At 37.2% G+C, this 11,958-nt stretch overlaps 1 protein-coding gene across 1 annotated transcript in view; it reads right to left on the bottom strand.

The window, feature by feature from the left end:
* ube2o (ubiquitin conjugating enzyme E2 O) overlaps nt 1-11,470 on the bottom strand; it is a 62,137-nt gene extending 50,667 nt beyond the window's left edge. The window contains exon 1 of the mRNA XM_016505481.1: nt 10,548-11,470. Coding sequence (XP_016360967.1) covers nt 10,548-10,946 — 399 coding nt within the window. The 5' untranslated portion in view covers nt 10,947-11,470. The remainder of the gene's footprint in view (nt 1-10,547) is intronic.
* Between the last annotated feature and the right edge of the window lie 488 nt (nt 11,471-11,958).

Below are 11,958 nucleotides of genomic sequence, written 5' to 3'. Positions count from 1 at the left end.
GGCAGTACTTGTTTATTGAACTGTTGTATTAAATCAATATCACATTTGCAAACTCCCTTAGTTCTATTAAAAGTTGTCACTCGCCTTATCGCGATCTGTGGACACACAGAAAATGAGAGCGCACGAGTGAGTTCTCAAGACTCAAAAGCACACATAAACACATTTCATTACACCAAATACACAAAATAATGTTCTTTTTAGCAGCATCATATGACCCCTTTAATAGCCGCAATCCCGCGCCGAAATTCAAGTCCTGCTCTGTGTTCTCTGCTAATAACCCGACTGTAAATGATGCGAGCGGCATCTCAATGTTGTCACTGAGAAGCTGCAGCCGTGGCGGGGATGATTTTGGGTGTGCCGACAGAACAACAACAACGCGCTACATGTTTCTTTTCCCCTCATTTTTTCTAATTGATTGAAATCCATTGTAGCGACGGAAAACTTGAATCCCTGTATATACAATATTAGAATGTTTGCGGGAGCGGGACACACACGTTGCGGGAGTGGGCGGTAATGGTCAGAAATTCAGCGGGAGTGGGCTTAAGAAAACGGTCCCGCTCAGGGCACATCAACACACAAGTTTTTTTTCGCACTAGCCCATCTCCACCCCCAATCATTAGTGCCGTTTCGTTGTCTTTGACAGAACATATAGCAGAATTTTTGAAATAGCCCCATAAACAAAATTTATTTCAAATTTAATTCAAACACTTTCAAGGACTTATGTCTGTTTTCAAGTACTTTCCAGGCCTTGAATCCATATGTCTGAAATTCAAGTACTTTCAAGAAGCGTGGGAACCCTGGAAAAACCTGATTGACCAATAAATCTGAATATTGAAGAAGGGTGGTGAGTAACCCCCTCAATGTCTAAGGTGCTCACAACACTGTATGTAGTCTCTCAATTAATATGAGATGAGCTCATAACAGTGGAAAATAATAGCATTTCACATGACACTTTTTGACATGTTACTTTTTTAAAATAAAAAGTAGACACGTTGTACACTTAGGTAAGCCTGCTTTTTATTTTTATATGCTATTTATTTTTATGTCTAACGGGGAAAAAAAACAAGACTATGCCGGTTTAAAGATGTGTGAATCCAGGTTTTGTTGTTGCTCTGTATGCTGCTGCTTGCACATTAAAATAAACCAGTGAAAAAAATAATATTTGTTTGTATTTTTTATGTATCACAGATACCTGTGCATTCTATTTTTATTTAATACTAATTTATACTAATACTAATAATTATTTCAATTTTATCAGTTAACGGTTAACATACATACATCTTGTAACTTTGCTTTTACAAGGTGTTTACAGAGGTTCATAATGTATTTAATTCTGAAAGATGGCAGTCTCTTTCAGAGGTTTCCATATCAACCCCTCCCCCATGAGCCTCTTATCAGACAAAATGCATTAATAACCAAAGATTCAGAGAGATGTGGGGAAAGACAGGAACAATCAAGAATACTGGGTATATGAAAATATTCTGAATAGACCAGGAGAACATATGTTGACAAAAACCAAAGATAGCTTAAAATTAAAGCGTTGAGACTACATCTATATTTTTAGGTAAGGTTAATATATAGAACAATTAGGACATATGCAATATGGACTAAATTCCTTTGTTACATCTGGACATAAATGTAATTTATAACACAGTTTTGTCTATTTTACAGCTTTATGCATCAAAACCACTACTTTCCTGGTAAAAACTTAATATTTAAAAAAAGTTTTTCTGACAGCTTAATGTAACATTTTTGACAAGCCAAACATGTCAGTCTCTGAGTAACATGTAATGTATTTAAGCCATGAAATAAATTTAATTCCATAGGTATAATGAACTATGCAAAAAGCATTTAGAAAGTCTCCAGCACATTTTATAATTACCCAAAAATCAAACATATTTTCACCCCTTACGCATATTATCACATCTGCCAAAAACTTAGGCTGGCTGTCAGTTGGAATTTTAGAACTAAAAACATCAAAACACATTCATGGGCATCAATCACTTCACTGAATACGTGCCAGCTAAGAAATAAATAATTACCTTACAATCCATCTGTTTTCAAATCCACATAATTTCAATTTCAATACACACATTACCTGTCCTGGAAGACCCACACAACTGTATGTTTTGAATGCATCAACATCAATGTCTGTCAAAGACGATACTGATAAGATTATATATAGGCTAACGTACGCGAGAATAAATTTGTTCTTTACTCGCTGAAATTGAATCGGAATGATCAGGGAACTGAATTAAATACTTCACCCTGCATGGTAAAGAAAATTAACACCAATCCAGTTGAAAAACTTCACTGGGTTAGTGAACATCATTCAGCATGTTGGTTTTGACAGACACTTTTTATGTATGAACTGTGCATTCTGATACTTACATTCCTGATTTAAATATTTTCAATAATTTTTTTCTATTCTTGACTGATCATTTTTCATAAACGTGGCAATAATAGTTGTCCCTGCAGTCGTTCCATAAAAATCCCTTCCATCGTCCAATTTGAATCTCATATGCTGATGTAATATTAGATAATAAATAAAGCATAGATTCTGGAACTTGACAGGAGATTTTTATCAAATGTAGTTTGAAATCTTTACAATTGTTTAAAAGATTAAAACAATTATCAAAGTTTAATAAAAAGGTTTTATCAAACTTGGTAATTACCCCTTAGTAGGGCTGTGCAATTAATCGCATGCAATTGTCATGCGCATCTCGTCAGTAAAGCCGGTCCCGTGATTGGTAGTAAATCTCCATCACCTGCTTTCAGATTGAGCGGCATTCACTACACAGAGCCGTAGTTCACTGACAATTAGGCAATATCGCGTTCATAATCGCAGATGAATCGCATTCGATTATGAACGCGATATCGCCTAGCTTGTCAGTGAACTACGGCTCTGTGTATTAAATGCCGCTCCATCTGAAAGCAGGTGATGGCGATTTACTACCATATATATACATATACATATGCAAGTCTGCTGAAATGGTCAACTATAACAAAGCCATATTAGAGGGATTGGCCAGTCTCTTATTGGGACATCTATAAGGTTAGCCCCACCCCCACTTCACCCCACCCCCAAAGCTGAGTCAGCAGTGAAAAAGGCAGAGAGTGAGAGAAACAAAAGGACAATGTTGTAAGACAAAAGACAGATGGGACATTACAACCTTCTGTTTGCAATCATTTATTCAGGATTCATGCTGTGTCCTGATGAGTGCCATCCAGAAAAATCTCAGGGGACATGAATCTGATCTCATTGTTTAAGCATCTGTAGTTCATTCCAGAGATATTTTCACATTACAGACTCAAAATGAGATCGGTTTTACTAGGAGTCATCATTTAATTCAAATTCAGATGATCCTTAAATCACACCCTCAAATCCTTTACAGATGCTGTCAGTTTACCTCCATAGTGGAACAACATTATAGCTATGATACATATTAGGCCCTGGGCTCATTGTATGGTCTCTCGTATGGGTATGATACTATTAATAATACCCATTTGTGAGATATGCTACATCTCTCTGTTCATGCAGTGTGGGGTGAATCTACAATGGTGACAATGGTGTTGTTTACAAAAAAATAAATAAAAACCAGATACTATACACAAGCTCTCTTCATAGAGTGTATGCCAGGGTTCCCACTCTTTCATGAACACCAGATTCAAGGACTTTTTAAAGCACCATTTATTTTATATCAAGCACCTATCAAATTCACACCCCAGCATATGTAACATCATGAAAGACAGTACTTAACATTTCACTTACACTTAACATTTACATTAAAAATTTCAGAGTAATGAGGTTTTGAATGTGTAGGTTTCATAAATTTAGACCATTTTGAGCAGTCGTGTTCAAAGGAATTTAATTAAATCCATTGAAGTCAATGGAGTTCACACTGGTAATATTCAAATACAATTTCTCAAATATTGATAAAAATATATATTCTTGCATCAAACTGTTTTTTGCTGAAATTCTTATAAAATATTTAAGTTTGAAAGAATCTCAATTTTTTAATTAATAAAAAAGTGGTTAAACAGGGCTCTATGCTTTTCTTTTAAAATGTTAAAAAATGTAGGAGCACAGTCAAAAATTTCAGGAGCACCTTCTAATCAATAATCAAAAATTCTGATCAAATATCAGCCTTCCCATTACGAGATGATATTAGACTCCTTAAAGTGATTTACAGGGAATTTAGATTTTACACCTTTGTAATGGCATTTTTCTAACTTTATTAAAAGTATGTCATCTTTTATGTCAAATTGAAAAATTATATTAATAAGCTTTTTAACATTTCTAATTAAAACAATAGAATAAAATCAAGTAGAATAAGAATAAGTTACCAATCAAATGAAATCAGTATAAAAAAAATAATAATTTGTACTACAGAGGTGGCACAGAAGAACAGAAAAGTGTATTTTCAGAGGTTTAATGAGGCTCAGAGGTGGCATGAGTGCAATTAAATTCATAAATTCATGTTGAGGTTAATGTTTTAAATATAACATTTTGAATATAGAAATATTCAACGAATTAAATAACATAAAAGATCCTTTAAAAATTTAAGTAAAACTGCCAGTAGGTGGCGGCAAATCATTGAGTTTATCAGTGAATCATTCATTCAATTGATTCGTTCGAATGACTAATTAATTCAGGAATGAAGCAAGTGACTGGCTTCATGAATGGGTAATTGATTCAGATTCGTTTAAAAACGCACGTTCATTCATAAACGAAAAACCGCTGTGTTTGCTTGGAGATGCGCAGCGGCTCAGCTGTGACTTTGTTTGAAATTATTTTCGTTGATGAAATAGAGCAAAATCAGGCAATAGTGTTGTAGTCAGTCAATGTAAGTCACTTAATATTAATTTCTTGTTTAATGGACTGTTGTATTAAATCAATATCACATTTGCAAACTTAATAATCACCTTAATAATCATTAAAAGCTGTCACTCATCGCGATCTCACAAAGTTCCATTCTAATCAACGAAGCTCCATACACTGCACAATAAATCTATTATTTACACCCTGTCAACACTTTGTTTACTATAATGAGAGGATTCGTGAAATTGCAGAACTCAGCACTGAACAAAACTCCGGTGTTTGAGTAGTGAGTGGATTCTGATTAACATTGTGTTCAAGGAATCAACAGATTTGTCTGTGATACATTACTCAACGCAGCAAAAACACGTTGTAAGTACGTTAGAAACCTTTGAAGCTCCCCTGAGCCCAAACACAAATATGCTGATCGGGTCAGTCGCACTGGTGCTCCTAAATATTTTTTTTCAGTCGCACGCAGTAATTTTCAGTAGCAAATGCACTGCTTCTCCATAGGTTCATGCAGGGCTGCGCATCAGCTCACATGCTAAGTTTTTTTCTCGCGCTACCCCATCTCAACCCCCAATCATTAGCGCCGTTTCGTTTTGTCTTTGACAGCGTCAGCGCATATAGGACAATTTTTGAAATAGCACCATTCTACTAAACAAAATTTATTTCAAATTTCATTCAAGCACTTTCAATGACTTGTATTTGTTTTTAAGTACTTTCCAGGCCTTGAATCCATGTGTCTGATATTCAAGTACTTTCAAGAAGCGTGGGAACCCTGGTATGTTTGTATGCTGAGCTCCTTAAAGAGGGCATCTGCTTCTGCTGTTAGCCAAGGAATTGTGGGAAAGATCACAAATTGATATTTTAGACACACTGCTATCCTAAAAGTTAGGCCAAAAATCCATTTGGTGTGGTTATTTCCACACAAATCAAGCCTTGATACAAAAATAGATTCTGCTGCACTACAACCTACAGCTCAACAACAGTTTTGCCATTTTAAATCATGAGAACATGACTATTCTATAAAGAGCAATCCTGTTGTTGGTTTTTTTTGTGAATAGAAAAAGCCTAGAACTATATGATTACAAATAGCTCCAGATCAGCTCTGGCTCCTAACAGACATTTTTCAAAGCACCACGCAGTGCAGTGTATGGTACTGCACAGTTAGGTGGGATGTGGAGAGTGAAATGGGCAGATATCCCAGCATTTCACAATGTCTTATCGCATCTTTTCTCATCCACACGTGCACACACACACACACACTGAAGAAAACTGAATGGGTCACTTACGGTGTAGTGATAAAAATAGATGGTACTTAGAATAGTTATTTTCCTGATGAGTTTTATTCTTTTTTTTGTTCTTTCATCCCTGCAGAAATTTTTTTTATCATGCTATAATGTCATATATTACTGTCCTAAATTTGTTAACCATCTTCAGTAAAACATATTTTGTTCAGTTTGCAGTAACCTTCACAGCCTGAGCTCAAAACAAGGCTTGATTACAAAGATCAATAAGAATCTGCTCACTACATGCTTGTTTAGACTTCTTGCGCTAATGAACAAAATGCTGTACATGTGCGTCTGCGTTGGAGCAAAGAGGGAGGAACTGCAGCAGCACACTGCCGCACTACAGGAGCCACGCCTTAAAAATGGCACACCCCTTTTTCCTGATTGTTTCAAATGCTTTACTTCATCGATTAAAAATGTTCAATCTTTCTGTCCTTGTTTTGATTCTTTAGTAGGTAGAAAGCTAAATACTACCTACTGCCAAACAGGGTCACTGGTTCACAATACAACAACTGGGCTATGTCATAATGCAACACTTTTGAAAACAACTAGACCTCATAACAATGATCCTGAAACATTGACATTTAACCATTACATCACAGGAAAGGGATGATGTCTCTTTATGTTTCAAAAAGCTGGACTACACATAGCCTAATACTACTGCAATAAAGTAAAATGAAAAGACAGAATATACTCACAGTTTGTAAAAATTTTACTGATTTCTTGTGCTAATGATTTCAGCATCTAAATGGAGAGTATTCATCAATTTTCCGATCTTAAATGTGAGAAACAAACAGAGGCCCTGCATTGCGCTATGATGACAATAACAAGGAATACAAACTATCTCTTCCATAATAATCAAACAATTGTCCTAACCAGTCACTACGGTGCCCAGGAGGTGACATGTTCGGTTCACTTAGTTTTGTCGTGGCCACGAGATATTAATTTGAGGGAATGTCACATTAACTCGTGGGATCATGATATTATGTCGTGGCCACGAGATAATTTTGTCGAGGTAACGACATCCTTATATCGTGGCCTCGAGATGCTATGTTGAGGGAACGACATCCATTTCTCGTGGCCACGACTTCTTATGTTGAGGGAACGACATATTTTTCTCGTGGCCACGAGTTTAATGCATAAACAAACCTGCATGACCATAGCAACCCGGGATTATCAGAGATGGATTCATTTAGGGCTGCACGATTAATCGAATGATTAATTAAAACATATTTCATAGTATTCTAATTGAGGCGTATTTGGAGTTTCAGCGCGAGAGCGCCCTCTGGCCTTCGGATGGAGATTTTCTACTGATCACAGAACTGTGCTTCACTGAAAGATACGCATAACAATTGCAGTTTCTGACTAATCACGATTTATCGCCTTTGTGATTTAATTTCGATTAATCGTGCAGCCCTAGATTCATTCATATTTTATTTTGAATTAAGAAATTATTATATTATTTATTATAGAAATTATTACATTATTAAATTATTATATTAACCATAGGCCTTGGCTACCAGACTGTATTGCGCACGATGTAGACGGCATTAGACAGCAGTAGTTTATCATGAATAAATGTTACATAAAGTACATAAAATAAATAAAATAACACACACACAGGCATAAATACAATCATGAAGTCAAAACTTTATTGGCATAATTGTCAGGCGTTTACAGTATTGCAAAATATATGGTAGCAAATACTAGCATAATTATACAAAACGTTAATTAGGTAAAGCGATACACAATAAATATAAAAATATAGCCCTAACCAGTTATTATGATAATAATAATAATATACAAATATTAAATTAAAAGACACAATCAGTTAATGGATTTACAAGACTGTGGTATGGATCAAAATGTTTTATCCATTTCTAGTAATCCCAGGTTGCTATGGTCACGCAGGTTCGTTTAAACTCGTGGCCACGAGAAAAACATGTCGTTCCCTCAAAATAATAAGAGAAATGCATGTCGTATCCTCAACATAGGTTCTCGAGGTTGCGACTTCACATCGTGTGGCCACGACATAAGGATGTCGTTACCTCGACAAAATGATCTTGTGGCCACAACATAATATCACGTTCCCGTGAGTTAATATGTTGTGCCCACGACAAAATTAAGTGAACCGAACATGTCCCCTCCCGGTCACCGTAAGAAAGAAAGTGAAACAACAACATGAGGGGAGTAAATTATGACAAAATGTTTATTTTTAGGTGAGCTGTCCCTTTAAGAAGTCAATGTTTCTCTCTCACCATAATGTTCCTCTCTAGCATCTCCAGCCCTGGAGTGCCGTTAGCCTGTAGCAGTGTGTGTACTACTTTGTCAAGTTTTGATTTCTCTTCAGCTGGAATACAGTACCTGAGGATGAGAGAGACACATTTATTAGGGAACATGCCATTTGGGTTCAATTTAAGCCCAACTCTTTAAACTCTTACCAAATGCAGTCAGCACCAGTGTGTAGGTAATCGATATACGGAAGGCTGTTCTGGTCCCGACACCAGCATGAGGTAGAAAAGACCATGCCTATGTTCAGCCAGGGGATGGTCACTCCTTCATGTGCGATAGTCAGCATTCAAATGAAGTTTATCATGAATAAATGTTACATAAAGTGCATAATATATAATAGGCCTACAAGAAAACATTTTTATCCATCCTAGTCTTGTAAGTCCATTAACTGATCGTCTTTTGTCCATAAGTCAAGTCTAGTCTGTTGTCAATTCTTCCACATGTACAGCATATACACACAGAGAATTTAAATTGCGTTACGCACTGGATAGCTGGCCAATCAGAGCACACCTCGCTTTTCAGACCAATGAGCTTTGCAAAAATCGACACGTTTCAGAAAGGCGGGGCATAGAGGAGAAACAATAATGTACAGTATGTGGAAAATAATATGTTTTTTGAGCCTTAAACCGCATAAACACATTTCATTACACCAAATACACAAAATAATGTTCTTTTTAGCAACATCATATGACCCCTTTAAAAAATAGTTAAAAATACAAAATTGCTATCAAATTAAAGCCATATGTCTACATAAGTTGTGTTCCAAATTTGAAGTTGATATAAAAAAAATTGAGGTTCATATGCAATTTTGTTTAGGCGTTATACCAAAAACAGCCACCGGGTGCCACCCAAACTCCATTGAAATTTGTTTTGATGCATTTCTGTCACAAATCTATCAATTTCTCTCTAAATATTACGTCTATCACAAAATAACCAAATATGGAATCTTGAGACTCAGACCTTTCCAATGATATCCATTTTGTCAAGATTATAAAAAAGTTTTGATTCTAAAAGACCGTAATAAATTTTGTAATATGACACCCCCGCTAAGGGGGAGGAGACCGCTAAAAGTATGTATATATAATCTTTTAAGTCCCCTATTTATTGATACTTTTGTGTTACCAAATTTCGTGCATCCCTTTCAAGTTGGAAAATAATGTGTTTTTTTAACCTTAAACCACATAAACACATTTCATTACACCAAATATACAAAACAATGTTATTTTTATCAACATCATATGACCCCTTTAAAGCAGGTATAAATCTGCACTGTCACTAGAAACATTCTGATATCTACACTTCTATTAGATTAAAAGCAATTCAACAATCTACTGAGGTTTTTTTAATATATATTGTTTTTTACATATAAATCTTAATTTACTCCTGTGCTCATGGTAGGCCTTAACCATGCATTGGAGGGTGGGGTGGTTATCTTCTTCATGCTATGTCTTTGTTAGAAACAACAATTGTCCAGCGTTTTATTCTGAAAGTACAACTGAAACCTGGAGAATAAAACAGTGAGTTCTAGTCAATGCTTTAAAAGGGCACTGACAAAAAACCTGAAAACTATTATGCAAAATAATACACTGAAGGTCCAGTAACATCGAGAGAAGGTCTATCTATCCAGTATTATTGTGCACTTACATTGTTTACTTGCTGAGTTGGAGCTACAACCACTTTTTATTGACAAGTGTATGCTGATCACGGTTGAACAAATGAAAAAATACACAAATGATCAGTGACTGTTTATAATGAAGTGATTCACAAGTCTTAAATATTCACAGCCAATCAGCTCCCATGCTAATTCTAAACGCTTAATTTCATAAATTAATTTGTTTGTGCGTGTTTTCATGAGTAACGGAGACCTTTCAACAGATCATATGTGAGATTCAGCGGCCATGTCCCTAGACCTTGTGAGCTGCCTACCTAGACACCATTCTGGGGTTCATAAATCAAATTACCTCATCCTGATCAAGTTCTGAGAATCGGTGAAATTGAAAGAACATAAACGTAACGTTATCTCGGCTACGTTTAAATCATTACAACAGAGAAAAGAGAGCAAAATAATTAGTTGCTGATCGTTGTGGTTGGCTGTATGAGCGAAGGGAAAAACAATGCGCACGATCATTTGTGTCTTTTAGTACCTTCGTTTCCCGAACATCCTGCTTCGTTCCTTCAGGATACCACTGAACCCGCACGAATCCTCTACCGAGAGGCCATGACCGTGTGTCCGCCGCCCCACTCTCGTTGTCTGAATTACCGGGAGTGCCTCCACCTTCTCCGCCGCCGCCACCACCACCTCCTCCTCCTCCTCTCCCTCCGCCATCACCGCCAATCTCGGAGTCCGAATCTTCGAAATCCTCTTCACCGTGAATCATCCGTACGAGCCCGAAACGCATCGCCCCGCGGTGTTTTCCGTAGACCAGGTCATGCGTAAAAAGGAGCCGCTGTGTTCCGCCTGCTGTAGGAGAGTGCGCGCCTGACGGAGGCTCGGAGCTCGGGCTCACGGCCGGAGAATGCGCTACTGAGGCGAGTTCCGCCATCTCTGCTGCTGAATGATGCGGGAGGAGAGGGATGGAGAAGTGAATAGAAACCTGTGAGCAGGAACGGCACGTGTTTACGTCTGTACGTAGAGCGCCGCATGGAGGACGGGTTTACCTGTTACCAATGTCCTGAATTACATCAGTGTCTCCAATAACAAAGCACTCGTACGTTTATTTGACCAAACTGCATTCATCAGAAAATGTTTTGACGTCGCGTTGTATAGTCTGTATCAGACTAAAAATGACGTCCAAATAAGGGAGTACATATAAGGGACACTGGAAATTGTGTGTGTGTGTCATACAGCGCTCACTGGTTATGTGTTGTATGTTTGTCTATGATAATTCATTCATCTGCTGCTCCACCCAAACACACGATCATATGAGAGATCAGCCACATGGTGTCAGTGTCTGACTACAAATAAAGGCTGCTGTTAAACTTGGATTGTTTGTTACATGTACTTTTGTTAGGAATCAGTCTTGAAGGAAGCTGTTGATGCAGTTATTTTATTATATTGAGATAGCTACTTGATAGCCCACCACATTGACATATTTGAGAAATAAATCTAAAAAATAAACAGGTATAGCTTACCGTTGATAATGCTGTACAACAGTTTTAGAACTCTACAAAAATTTTATTGTATTTTTTAAGGAAAAATCTCTGTAGCGCCACTGTTTCAGACTGCTTTGATCCTGTAGGTTCACATGCAAAGAGGCTTCGTTTGGAACTGTTTGTCTGCAGCGAACAAACAGGCTTTTAATAATTAACTTGCCAGCCCTGCAAACATGTCCTTGTGGGGTGTCCATGCTGGCTTTTTGCGGGCCCACACCAAACCTAAACAGGCCCAGTGCGAGCTTGCCCAGGCGAGGCCCACAGCTTTGGGCTCACCGTAGGCTCTCTGTGAGCGAAGCAGCAAACTTTGCAAAACACAAAATGTATGTCACTGCCAAAACGTATGGCCATGACTGTACACTATGGGACTGCCCACATTAATCCCATGATGGCCCAGTGTGG

The sequence above is a fragment of the Sinocyclocheilus anshuiensis genome, unplaced genomic scaffold (assembly GCF_001515605.1).
Source record: "Sinocyclocheilus anshuiensis isolate Anshui unplaced genomic scaffold, SAMN03320099.WGS_v1.1 scaffold1039, whole genome shotgun sequence".
Classification (NCBI taxonomy): domain Eukaryota; kingdom Metazoa; phylum Chordata; class Actinopteri; order Cypriniformes; family Cyprinidae; genus Sinocyclocheilus; species Sinocyclocheilus anshuiensis.
The sequence above is the reverse complement of the archived record's forward strand: the minus strand, read 5'-3'. Positions and strand labels throughout refer to the sequence as shown.